The sequence below is a fragment of the Mercenaria mercenaria genome, chromosome 16 (assembly GCF_021730395.1).
Source record: "Mercenaria mercenaria strain notata chromosome 16, MADL_Memer_1, whole genome shotgun sequence".
NCBI classification, from domain to species: domain Eukaryota; kingdom Metazoa; phylum Mollusca; class Bivalvia; order Venerida; family Veneridae; genus Mercenaria; species Mercenaria mercenaria.
The window spans coordinates 45930424-45945144 of NC_069376.1; the positions used below are offsets into that span (position 1 = coordinate 45930424).

At 34.9% G+C, this 14721-nt stretch overlaps 1 protein-coding gene and 1 long non-coding RNA gene across 3 annotated transcripts in view; one reads left to right on the forward strand and one right to left on the reverse strand.

Moving 5' to 3' along the window:
• LOC123540726 (calpain-3-like) overlaps positions 1-14721 on the forward strand; it is a 40673-nt gene that overhangs the window by 17916 nt on the left and 8036 nt on the right. For both annotated transcript variants that reach the window (XM_045325967.2, XM_045325969.2), the window contains one exon: positions 13462-13553. In XM_045325967.2, coding sequence (XP_045181902.2) covers positions 13462-13553 — 92 coding nt within the window. The remainder of the gene's footprint in view (positions 1-13461; positions 13554-14721) is intronic.
• Positions 932-6018, reverse strand: LOC123526368 (uncharacterized). The gene is made up of 3 exons (XR_008367851.1): positions 5059-6018; positions 4555-4654; positions 932-4112 (listed from the first exon to the last, which is right to left on the reverse strand). It is a non-coding gene; the product is annotated as an uncharacterized LOC123526368 (long non-coding RNA).

A 14721-nucleotide genomic window follows, 5' to 3' on the forward strand; every position in this document is an offset into this window, starting at 1 on the left:
CGTTGTGAAACCACCAAAATACAACCTACTTTTGACAGCTCATGTTTAAATGAATAAGCAAAACAAAATTTCAATTACATATTTTAATTCAAGATCTAATTATAAAATTTACTAAAATATTTGTTAAAGTTCAGAAACAACGAAAGTAATCCCTTAAGCAGTATATGGGAATACCGCACCCCTTGATAATACAATATAGTTTAAAGCATACGTAACAATTATTTAAATCCATCAAATACAAAAAACTTATGTAAGTTTAACAATATATGATAATTCAAGTCCAAAATTATAAAAAGATTATGTAGTTTAACGATAACGATAATTCAATTTAATTAAATACAAAAAAAAGCTTATGTAGTTAAACGATAACAAAATCTAATACAATGACATGCCCACAGGAACAAGGTAAATACAGACTTCATGAGCTGCAAGATCGGCAAAGGTGAACTAGAAGATGATTTTGAAGAAAAATGCATGTCTCCACAAATGCATAGTCGTATAGGCAAGAAGTCAATAGGGGACAGGAGTAAAAGTCAAAGAGACAATGATGGTTGGCTGCAAAAGGGATCATCTACTTGGCATGTCCAATCATCCGACTAAGTTTCAAAATTCTGGACTTAGTGGTTCTTAAGTTATGAAATGGAAACTGTTTCTCATGTTCAGGTCCAGTGACCCCCCAAAAATATAGGGGTCATAAACTCTGCATGTGCAATCATCCTATTATGTTTTAACATTCTAGGTAAAGTGGTTCTCAAGTTACTGACTGAAAAAAACATCTATGCTGTACCACAAAAAGGTGGTCTTGGTTTTTCCATATGGTCAATTACAAAAAAGTTACAATGTAAGTTATTTATAGTAACAACTAAGGGAAGTTAATCTTTAAAAAAAAAACCCCCCCCCCCCCCCCCCCCCCCCACGCAAAAAAAAAAAAATTGCAAGTCCACACAAAAATCTTACCAGGTAGAGACAGGTCAAAATACATCTCAGAATTGGATGTATCATGCATGTTGCACTACAGAAAAGTGATCTCCATTTTTCCCTACTACTAGTAATGAAAAAGTTGCAATATTAGGCGTAAAAAAATTGTTTGTTTCCGGTATCCCTACCTACCCTAAATTTTTGGCCCGACCCTAAATGTTTTTATGGCCTTTGAGAATATTTTTTTCAACTTTTTAACAAAAAGTTGAAAAACTGCACTTTTTATGTTTAAAACATGGCCAGTGATGTTAGAAAACAACTTACTGATGCTCTAAAGGCATAACCTCCTTATTTGTATCCATTTTTTGACACAAAAATAATTTCCGAAAAGTCTCCCTTAATAAAAAAAAATTCCAAAAAAAAATATATTTTCCGACCTACCTACCCTAATTTTTTTGAGCATGTTACCGGAAACAAAGAATTTTTTTAGGCCTAAACTATTTATAGTAACAACAAAGGAAGGTAATTCTAAATAAGGGACCTGCGCATAACACTCCGTCTCATGATGGTGTACAATTGTACCAAGTTACATCAAAATCCCTCTATGCATGAAGAAGAAATGCTTCGGACAATGTTATTCTTGTGTCTGAACTTTAGCCTCTAATATGACCTTGACCTTAGACCTAGGGACCTGGTTCTTGCGCATGACACTGTCTCGTGGTGGTTAACATTTGTGCCAAGTAATATCAAAATCCCTCCATGCATGAAGAAGAAATGCTCCGAACAAAGTTTTCATTCTTGTATCCTTTGACCTCTAATTGTGACCTTGACCTTAGACCTAGGGACCTGGTTCTTGCGCATGACACTCCATCTCATGATGGTGAACAATTGTGCCAAGCTTCATCAAAATTCATCCTTGCATGAAGAAGAAATGCTCCGGATAAAGTCATTATTGAATTTAACCTTTGACCTCTAAGTGTGACCTTGACCTTCGAGATAGGAACCTGTGGTTTGCACATGACTCCGTCTCACTGAGGTTAACATTCATGCCAAATATAAACGAGATTACTCCATGCATGTCAAAGTTACAGTCTGGACAATCAAATCCGGACACACGCACGGATGCACATACTCTGAACAGCCCTAGTGACCTGGTTCTTGCGCATGACACTCCGTCTCATGATGGTGAGCAACTGTGCCAAGTTTCATCAAAATCCCTCCATGCATGAAGAAGATATGCTCCGGACATCACCTGCCGGCCCGCCAGGGGCGTTCCCATAATACGTCCAATTTTTCAAACGGGCGTATAAAAAGGGCAATAATTCTTAGAAAATGATCCTTGATAGAGTTACCTCCTCTTGTCTAACAAATTGAGTCATCACAATAAATTATGTCTAGTATCATGTCAATACCTATGATAAGATACTGGGTAATTGGATTGAAAAAAAAACAACTGAAAATTTAAGGTCGAAAAAGTGCAATAGCTCAACAAAAAAATCATTGAAAGTCACCTTGTCAGCAGAATGAGGTCACCACTGTAAAGAAGAAAAATACCTTGTTACATTGTATTGAGAAATTGGAGACTGACAGGCAGTAAGAGGTATTACCTCTGTAAAAACAAATCACAGGGTTACCTGCATTGCAATGAATAAAATGTGTAAAAGTGAACAAGTTTTCCAAGTTTCAAATGGTTACCTTTGACAGTTTTTGAGAAAAACAAAATTTAAGTAACGCATACGATCAATAATTTGATTTTCTGATAAAAAATAGTAAAAGAATAAACAAAGATTGTGCTAGAATCAACTCTCTTTTGACCTTTGACCAAAGTGTGACCTTGACCATGGTTATATGGATGCGACTTGTGTGCAACACATCAGAGTGAAGATTTGCGACAACAAATTTGAAATATTCTAAGGGGTCTCAACAAAAAGAGCTGTCTGTAAGACAGGGCGCTCCACTATTCGGCGATTTGACAGTAATATGGCAACTGGAGAGTCTTGCATCAGCTCGTGTTAGCGCGTTATATTATTTCACGTTATATTATTTCAAAGTGTTTGCCGATTTGATCAGTCGTGATCAAATCAACAGATGCTTACTGAAGTATTAAACTGGCAGTACAGCCGGTGTAACATTAGATATTGACCCCATTGATCAAAATTTAATGTTGAAATGTTGGTGGGGCCATTTCTCAACGCTGAAAAAGGATCTTTTGATCAAAATTTAATGTTGAAATGTTGACGGGGTCAATTCTCAACGTTGAAAAATGACCCTTTGATCAAAATTTGATGTAGAAATGTTGACGGGGTCAATTCTCAACGTTGAAAAGGATCTATGGGGTCAAATTTCAACGTGGTCAGTATTTAATGTTACACTGGCGTGTAATAAACCGAATCGAGCCCATTTTACAACAACTGTTGATTTCTCAGACTTCCAATCAAACATTCATTGCTTTCCTGTGTAGAAAGTACTGATAACATTATTAAAAAAGTACCATTAGCATTATACACAAACGATCAAGTTTTCTTATTTCAAAGCATTTGCTGACGATCAATTGTGATCAAATATGCTTACTAAAACGAGATCTCATTCAGTTGCCATGTGATGTTGGCGAGATTTGCTCTATACGCCTTTCAAGTTGCCAATCTATTTTTCTTTGGTATAATATACAAGTTTGTAGTCATGCTGTGAAATATTTAAAGAGCGTGAAAAGTTTTTGAGTTAATTGAAGAATATTAAGTTATAGATAAATTTATTTACTAAGATCCTTTATGAATACAGGCCCAGATCTAGTTTAACAATATCAATAATTTAAACCACTACAGTATGTTTTTATTTTATGCCTTCTTTTGGTTCATAAATATCATTCAGAGATCAGGCCATATGATTATCTGTATCTAGCAGTGAACTTGTTCACTTTCTACAGTATATAATCATGGGCCTATATCACCAATACTGGTATTAAACAAAAGCTCATGACGTCAACAAGACCGCTTCAAAGTTCTTTGAGTTATGTAGTTTGAGCAAATTGTCATAGCTCAATTTTGAAAACTGACATACTTTCACACACACTAAAACCCTTGTGAAAACTTAAATCACACGCAAGTCCACATTAAAGACATTACAGTATATCTCCAAATCCTCTGGCTGACCGTCAAATCCTCCCTGCCTGCAGTAGCCGCACCCGTCACACCTTTCTGTAATAATATTGAATGTTTTTGTTTTAATATAATTCATTAATATTAAGTACTTGTGTAAAAACAATGTCAATGATAGAATGATTCTGGAGCAAAGACACATTATTTGTTTAAATTGTTTCTGAAACTTAAATTTATGTTTTAAGCAAACTTTAAGGATGAAGATTTGGTTCTTTAATTTTATATCAGTTCAACCATCCTGAATCCTGCAGTAAAACCTGAATCAAATTATGCTGGCCTTTTTAGTGCAACACCAAAAATAAAGAAGTAAAGCTGAAGATTATCAAGAGCTCAAGTTACACTGATCTTTAGATACATTTAACTGTAACCTAAGTCAGTTTGCCCTTCAAAGCAAGTGCTGTTTTAATGTTGTAAATTTTCTGACTTATCCAAAAAGCATCAACACTGAACAATAGAAAAGCAATAAAATCTATAAGCCTACCTTAAATTTCAATCCACCATTTTTGAATGGAACATGTTTTAAAAACAGCATCCTCAGCTTCTTTTTTTTGTTACTGTCTTATGAGTTTTCATAAGAGCATCTGAAAAAAAAATCATTACAGTGGTGTAAAAGTTGTAATCAAATTGCCGTTATCACAAAAAAGGCACCAACATTAGGCGCCATGCTCACATGTATGTTAATTTAAATCTTATATTCTATTTATGAAACAACAAATGAGATTTAAAACAGCTATTTAAATGGATTCCCGATTGATTATGATGTTTTAGATAAAACAACAAATGAGACTGAAAAATGGTTTGAGAACATGAGGCCCAGCCGAGTTTTTTCTTTTCTGAATTGTCCTAAAAAAATACCTGTCAATGATGATGATTTATGTTATCAATATTCTAACATGTTTTTTTTAATTACCAAGCTACCTATCCTCTTTCTCTGGACATGTTAAAAACAAATTTACTCCACACTGTAACAGTATACAGAACTTACTCAATATTGACCTGCAGCCAGCATTGGCCTGCGGATAGGCATGCAGGTCTTCCAGTTTCTTTTCTCCTCTTGTTCCTTTCAGGGAATACAATGACCAAACCTTATTCGATCCTGTAAAACTCATCATCAGACGACATGTGGTGTCAACACCTTTGCTACCGAATTGCAATAATATTGGGACTGTAAAAAGGAAACAAAACAGTTAAACTGTTGTAAATATGTAGGTCCAATCAGTTCTACAGCAATCGTATTGACAAAAGTAGATCGCATTATAAGAACAAGACAGTACTCATTGAATAAACTTTTTATGCCATTAATGGTATCAAATGATTCAATTTCAGTCATTAAATCTTTAAAATTTAAATAACTAGAGCTATCACTGAAGGTGATGAATACCTTCATATCATAAAGCACCTAAATTGCTTATTTTCTGAAGACACTGACTTTAAAAAGTATCTCAAGTCAAGGTGAAGGTCAAAGTTACATGTAAATGCACGTGTTCCTTGCGCTCATGATGGTGATGTGCATGTAAAATTATTTGAAAATTTAGAGAGCAGTTTAGGAGACCTAACTGTAGATGGACAGACTGATGTGACTCCCATATATAGCCATGATACTAGATCTCTAGGTATGACGTACTTAAGAATTTACATCATGCAAAGCTTGGTATCTACATGCATTTATACCATCTCTCATGTCTCACTTGACATGAGGATCATACCAATTAAGGTATTCGCCACCTCTCCGTGTCAACAGGCCTGAAGATTGACAAAGAAACATGAGATAGCTTTCAGATTTGAATTGGTTTTACTATGTATGACATACTTAAATATTTACATCATGCAAGTCTTGGTATCTACATGCATTTGTACCACATCTCCTAATCTATCCTACTTGGCATGAGGATCGTAACATTTAAGGTATTCGCCACCTCTCCATGTAAACAGGCTTGAGGATTGACAAAGAAACACGAGATATCTTCCAGATTTGAATTGGTTTTACTATGTATGACGTACTAAGGTATTTACATTATGCAAGTCTTGGTATCTACATGCATATGTACCACCTCTCATGTCCTACTTGGCATGAGGATCGAACCATTTAAGGTATCTGCCACCTCTCCATGTAAACAGGTCTGAGGATTGACAAAGGAACATGAGATAGCTTTCAGACTTGAATTAGTTTACTATGTTTGATGCACCTAGAATTGACATGCAAGTTTCGGTATTTACATGCATTTGTACGACCTCTCCTGTCCCACTTGGCATGAGGATCATACCATTTAAGGTATTCGCCACCTCTCCAGGTAAAAAGGCCTGAAGATTTACAAAGAAACCTGACTTAGCTTTCACACTAGAATGAGTTTATAATATGACCTTAGTACTGACATGCAAGTCTTCGTATCTACATGCATGAATTAAAAGTAAATCTGTAGTATGTATTCACACAAAGTTTTGTTTGCAGACGAGTATCGACATCTATATTTTTTCAGTAAATAACAGGTATCATTACTTATTCATTAGGAAATCTATTACCGGATGGTTAGAAAATCCTTGAGGATTTGCTAGCCGTCTGGTAAAGGGATCTCAGATCGGCTAAATCTCAGACTAGGCATTCGGAAACCCGGACGGCTAGACACATCCTTGTGTTAATTTTATTAATTCAATCAGGTTTTCTTAAAATTTATTTTCATAAGTACGCAGCTTATCTGAAGCTCTGATTTAATACTTATATAGTTAAAAATATAAATATAATCTGAAAAGTAGATCCCTTGGAAGCACCGAGAAAAAAACAATTTTAACAAACAGTGAAAATTGCAGACTCAGTTTGATTGAGTCTGTTCATGAGCAGTTATGGATAATGCAACACTGCCCACGCCCCCTATCACCAGCTTAAGCAGTATTCAATCTTCAAATCTAAATCAGTAAATGAGTTGAAATCAATGATCCCGAAGGACCTGAAAATATATCAACACTGAAATGAAGTTGGGGCAACTTTTTTATGGCCGCCACACAGCACTTAACAAATTAAATCAATATTTATTTTATTGTCTGTAGATAAAATAACATTGTGCTGTTGTGCTGTAAATATAATCTGAAAAGTAGATCCCGTGAAAGCACTGAAAGACTTCGAAACAGAAATTAAATAGTTGCGGACGCATTGGTCGAAAGGGCTAAGACGCTTTCCTACGGAGGTGACTTACCTTTACCAGTGCTGAATATTATATGGAAAGTTTCTTGTTTAACAGAAGTCGGTGGGGTAGGGCAGCAATTTGCATTCTTTTTTTTTTCTTTACAGAAACTAGACTTTAGGATTTTTACTGAATAAATTTCATGTTGCTGTTAACGAACGCATATGTAGGTTATTTGATCTGCAACAAAATCTTGACTTGGCCCAAATCTTGGGATAACTTAAATTTGCGCCAAAATGAATTTAAGAATTATCAAGATAGATCAGAGTATAAGTATTATAATTTATATGTACTTACCCCAGTCTTACGTAAAATACCAGATATATCGATAGTTAATTGAAAGGAGATTTTATTCAGTTGTTCTAATGTGTAATAGTATCACCGAAAGACACCAAAAATACTGGACATTCCTTTTGTAAACATCGGCCATACCCAGAAATCTAAGCCAATTTGCTGGCTTATTGGCGAAATTGTCTCCCTTGAAAACAGGTTATCGGGTGTATCGATTAGCCATTATCGGTCAATTTACGCCTATTGAAATATAGAAGGAGAAAAACTTTAACACATCAAATGACATCAAAAGCATCATCTGACAATATTTATTAAGTTATTGAAGTAATCTGCAATATTTGCACTTTCTTTCAATATAAGATATTCAGGTCTCAGTACATCCGAATCAACGTTTCTTTTTAAGAAGGAGATACTCAAAGTAAATTTACGAAAAAATATTTAAGTTCAATGATATTACAGTATATTCGACAACTTAAATTAAAATAAACGAAATTATAAATTCAAAATATAGATTCGAACCTATCGCTACGAAGTCAGCTTTACATAATGAATGACTACAACAACAACAACAAAATATTGACACTAAAAAAACCTAATTTATTTCAAGAAACAAGCTTATTTTTCAGAAGTTTGAAGTTCAGGTCATCAGTATTTCTGATGTACCCTCATAAATACATAATTTGCTTAAGCGTAGGTCCCAGGTATGATAGGGCGGGTGTGGGATGGGGGCCGGGGGCATATTCTTCTAAAAATTGACACTCTCAGTAATATTCAGGAACTTGTACAGTATATTTCTCCTTTGAGCTGAACTGCTCTTTAGAAGAAGCTCAATTCTATCCGAAAATTTAAACATCTTTCGGTCAATAAATTTAATTAAAGATTTGGTGTATTCATGTATCGATATCTGAATTACAGTTTAGTCAAAACTGCAGGGTTAAACTTAGAATGCATATGAAGGTTTCTTTGTGTGATTTTCTGTCAATATTGACAACTTTGAATTTTTGGAAAATGTGAAAAAAATAAAGTGATCCATCTGTATAAAATAATTTCTATGTTTTAAATCTAGATCTACATGCTAATGTAATGAGTGAAAAATTTCATTTTAACTTGCAGTTATGATTTAAATTGTAATTTTAACAGATCTCATACAACCAGTCTATATAAATTTATACTGAAAAATCTTCTGGACTTCAGATTTATATGGATTGTACATATATTTACAGAATATCTATAAAAAAGGAGAAAATTCTAGACCTGCATACAGCATATGCTGTACAAATTACCTATATAATTGGGAATGTTTTGCGGCAGAAGGGGAGTGGTGGTGTTGGAGACAAGGTGCCGGCTGCTTACCACGGAGACGTGGGTTTGAACCCTAATAATGGGTCATGACAGTTAACGTCCTCATTAAACGCCATTCCAACGAAGGTTTTCCCGGATACGGACTCAAAGCTTTATTCTTCACAATCGAGCGAAAAAATTAGTATATAAAGGGGTAGCAAAGCAGTTCGTGTATGAGGCAGTTGACAGCTGCTGAGCAGGCGACCTCGGTAGCTCCACTAGTAGGCAGGCTTTTCTAGGCAACTGTCAGTTTTGAATATACTTTCATAACTACTCTTTCACTGAAAATTGGTAGTATGCGCCCTTTGTCGAGATTTTTAAAAAGTCGTCGGATTCCTTTCAAATTTGGATTACATAAACGTAATACAAACTGCCGTTGGTTTTATGAACTTTTTGTTTTATTCTGACGTCGGTAACATAGCAACATAATGACGTTTAAGCGCCATCTGCCGGCTCTTACTGAAATCGGGGTGTTTCTGTGTTTTTTCGTTGTATCTTTTTTATTAGTGCATTAAAATTTAAAATTCAAACTGCACTGTAATCACGAAGAAAATATCTATGAAAACATTACTGTATATTTGTCGTCAATTCTCCGATTGTGTGTAAATCAGCAAAAATGCAACGTCAAAACGTTATAAACGTACCTGTTTTTAACGCACTGTTGCATCTTTGACTGCGTATAACGAAAAAACGGCGCGGTAATTTTTTTTTAGAAATTTAGTGTGAGTTTTTCTATCCTTTATGCACTAAATGGACTAATAAAAAACATACCTTCTCGATTTAGATTTTGCATAATCAACTCAATTTGAAACGCGGCGCATTGTGCGTGTGACGTTATTGTTGACGGTTTGTCCTGATATTCGTGTCTTACCCGTTTGATGAGCTCATAACATAAGGCTGTTAAATACGGGAAAAGTACATACACATTAAAGTGCACACAAAGGAATTCCTGAGAGAGTGATGTGCAAAATGTTCACCGCCAGATATATGAATATCGACCGAGGCGCCATAATGAAGGCCCGATTCACACATGCACAAACACTAGAAAAGGTCATTTTTAATCCTAAAGTATCTATAAACGCTTCGTATGAAAATGTATCATCTCAGTCTTTTTATCGATGCGAAAGTATAGATATCTCAATGGACATTATAAAAAAAAATATCATATGCATAGAAAACCAAAATAGTGTAGTTGCGCATGCGATATGAAATCATGCATCATATAAAAAAAAAAAAAGTGGACGCAACTTGACCCCGATGGTTGACCTTTACATTATAATACATAATGAGGCACAACCTATTATTGAAAAGGAGTGTACGTAAAACACGAGCTGCACGAGAAAAAGGAAATATAATTGTGTAAATATAAATTAGTGTATTGGAAAGTTTTAATTAATCAAATGTAAGTATATATACTTTGATACTGCACTGAATACAAACTAATTCCATATAAAAATACACGGCTACCCTAAGCACCCTTGATTTCAATAATGAAATAACCGATATGAATAATCAGCCTAAGGTCAACCATCGCGGTCAAGTTGCGTCTACTATATCAAAAGTGCATAAATTGAAAAATAACGGCTTTGCGCAGGAGTTATAAAATCACTGGTGGGTATGATATATCATTCGAGTTAAGCTAATGGAAATATAACGGAAAATTTGCGGTGGATATTTATGTGAGATAAAATAATATGTAAATCTTGCTCTCACGAGATGGTGATTTAAAAATCCGATCGTCGATGAAATGACAAAAAAAAAAGAAAAAAAAAAAGAAACCCGCACAGGTATATTGAATGATTTTAAAGGAAATTTCAATTTTTTCCTCTATTTCTCATAAAAGTGAAATAAAGGCTTAATATTCTTGTTCAGAGAGGTGAACGATTTTCATGTCACACTCTCGAATGCAATATTTTATTATACCGACAGAAATCGTCATAAAATAATTATGAGACGAACAAAACCCATATGGTATATAGCAGTAACTGGGTGAAAAATGTGCTTCCGTGATCCAGTCGAAAGAAGTCTCTAATAGATTAATCAGAGAAGAATTATTTAAGACTACGGCGTGACTTTCATTCTTATCTTTTCCTACTTACATTGTTCAAACTATGATGTATGTATGAAATTTGTAAATGTATTACTGTGAATGAAATATAAACTAACAAATTTATCCTGATTTTCCCATTTTTCGTGCATTTTCGCGCATGTTTTCAAGTTGTTTGCTCGAAAATGAAAGCAGGGTATTTATTTTGCAGTTCGCTTTCTGAAATGCGGCAATATGAGGGTACCATGATTTCAGTTGACTTGTATTCACTGCAAACTATTGAACACCCCTTTTTCTTTTCGTTTTCTTGTGTGGATATCTTGTGGAAAAAAATAGATCTACGACGGGGTGAAAATCTAGAAATTGTTTTTAAATTGTTTTGAAGTAGCTGAATTTTATATGAAACAAAGAAAAATTTCTTTTATTGTTATGTACCCTTTTGGCATGTTCTGTTATCAGCCAGCGCTCCATGCAAGCGACCGCTGGGATTCAGATTACTTTCATCAGTGTGCCGTAGCGCATAAAATTCGCGCATGTGATATTTCAATGTTACCCTCAAAATAGATATCACTGCGCATCGTTATACGCATGTTTGAATAAATATACGAAACTTATCCCTCTAAACTGGTTATCCTTGTATCTCAGATACCGGACGATTTTTTTTTTTTTTTGAAAAATGTTTCCTATGCCTTGTATCACCATTTGTTCAGTAAATCAGTTACTTACTAACTAGCATTTTATTTTTACGAAAAGGACGCCTAATTTAGAGGCGTTCTACTGTTCTTGCACTGTTCTACTCTCTACAACGATAACAAATAGAAATAGCTGGTATTATTGGAAGTTTTTTTTTTCACTTCTAAAATATGTTTGTTACCATCACAGTATTGACAATGGTCTGTTGTCTTCCTTAGATAAATCATATTACGGAAACTGACGGACAAGGCCGAAGATAGCCGATATTCGTAGTATGATACATCTGAGGAAGACAACAGACTGTTGTCGAAATTGTCATGATAACAAACATATTTAGTAGTGATAAAAAAATTCCAATGGATTACAACTACTAAATGAACAACTTCAAGAATAGCTTGTTGTAGTTGTTGTAGTAGATAATTGCTGTTTTTTTTTTTTTTTTTTTTTTTTTTTTATAACGACAATGAAATGTCCGTAAATTGAAGTGTATGTGTGTTGTTTTCATTGGTTTATACCCAACACAATTGAACAATTTTCATAAGTTTTCATTTTAAACATTTTGTATTTGTTTGGATATCGAAATTTTAAGAAATTAAACTGATATGAATCACTGCAAAGTGACATGATAAATATTTCACGTTACACAAACAATGCATCGCGATTAATATCGAGCTGAATGCTGAAAAATCTAAATCGAGAAGGTATGTTTTTTATTAATCCATTTAGTGCAGAAATGATAGAGGAATTCACAGCAAATTTCTAAATAAAAGTTACCGCGCTGTTTTTTCGTTATACGCAGTCAAAGATGCAACAGTGCGTTAAAACAGGTACGTTTATAACGTTTTGACGTTGCATTTTTGCTGATTTACACACACTCGGAGAATTAACGACAAATATACAGTAATGTTTTCATAGATATTTTCTTCGTGATAACAGTGTAGTTTGAATTTTTAATTTTGATGCACTAATAAAAAAGATACAACGAAAAAACACAGAAACACCCCGATTTCAGTAAGAGCCGGCAGATGGCGCTTAAACGTCATTATGTTGCTATGTTACCGACGTCAAAATAAAATAAAAACTATATTTACGCAACGGCAGTTGTGTGACATGTATTTAATCCAGATTTGAGTAGAATCCGGCGATGTTTTAAAAATCTCTAGAAAGGGCGCATACTACCTTAACAACGTTGTGACAACGTTACAGCACTGTTACGTACACAACGTTGTAGCCCAACGTTTGCACAACGTTGTACTAACGTTGTAGATTTTACAAGATTCAGATAAAAACTCAGTGTGTCTTTTTATAGGGTCTTTTCAGTACATTCACACATTGCTTGCATAGGGCTTTCTCCTATACATTTCAAATTACTACTTTGAATAGTTCTCAACGTTGTTACAACGTTGTCACAACGTTGTAAAATAACACAACTAACATACAACTAAAACACAACCTTGTCTTAACGTTGTGTGTTTGCTGGGATGGTCCTTGTACAGTGCATTTTCTCTCAATGTCCTCTAGTCACTGAGTAATAATTCAAACTTTAATACGTTCTGAATTACTTTCCTGCCTGAAGTATCACGGACGGACGGGATGCGCACACACTGACGCAGACAGTTACCACGCCATTTTTGTCCTTCGTCAGCGGATAATAAGCTTCCCTCCGAGACAATATTAGGTTGAATTTGCGAATTATGACGGAAAGAAAATTGATTATTAAGCATAAATTGTTACGTGAACTAATGTGTGGCGAACAAATCATAAAACAAATGCAGATTCACTAGCTTATATCTAGCATTTCTATAAAACAATATCGTAAGAATATATATTGCTATTTTAGTTTCCACTGTCGGACGGACGAATGGTTGAAATGGTGAGACTGTTATGCCCGTACAGAAATGAACCTTTGTGGAACGGAAAATTCGCAGACACGTGAGTATTGACTCAGATAAAATTACTTGTAAAGAGCAAACACATTTATTGTAGATTTTTTTAAAAAAAAAACTGTTATTGAATGACTGCGCTTCCAATTAACCCTTACCATGCTAAATTTCTATAATGGACTGGACGGATGTGCAGGCTGATCTTGGTCTGCACTGGTCGCAAAGGCAGAATCACTTGCCGCCAGCAGGTTAAGGGTTAAATGGTCTATAGATAATGACAAACGTCATTTATGCATTTACAGCGAAATATTTGGGGGCAATGTATAACATATTCCTGTAGTGGGATTAGAAAATAACATTACTGTGTTTACTTATAATTGTCCTATCGCGCTAATTGTGTCTAAAACGATGAATTGATCAAGAAACAGGTTTAATTAGAACTACTTGATCATTGCTAAACCATCCGCAACGTTTGTGAATGGAGCTATTTTGTGTAGCGCATGGACAATTTTTATGTGATTAGGAATAAAATAAAGAGTCTGTGATTGTTGTGATTGTCAAAAATACACTTGTAACTTTGTAGCGGGTAAACCCGCCCCGAATAATCAAAAATGTTTTCTATCGCTATGAGCTTGTAAATATTGTATGGCCGTGTGACATTCGATTAGTGGTCGCCATGGAAACCATCCATAAAAATTATAAATATTTCTATTCAGATGGAGAGGACAAACCAAAAAGATCACTGACAAACTTAAGTATAAAGAATACCATTGAGTGATTATTATGCTGTCATCTGTGAAAGAAGAGCCCAGCTGTGCCCCTAAAATGCCATGCAAACGTATTTTATCACCTGCAAAATCAATAAGATCATCTTATCCTTTACCCTGCTAAATTTCTAAAATGGAATGGTCCATCATTCAATTTGGGCAGTAATACACCTTATTCAAAGGGGGTTTCACTGAAAATTTACTGACTGAATAGCGAACAGTGCAGACCATGATGTGCAGGCTACTCTTGGTCTGCACTGGTCGCAAAGGCATACGCAACTTTCAAAGCTTTTTTATGATGAAGAAAGATCACGGGTGCCCCTCCCCCCTCCGTGCATTATTACAGAGACGAGCAGGCATCTGGTTAGAAGCGCCAACCTGCCGTTAGCAAACTAGATGGCTTTCTCATATGAAAGAATACTAAACCGAAAAGCGGTGAGGAGCAAGCGA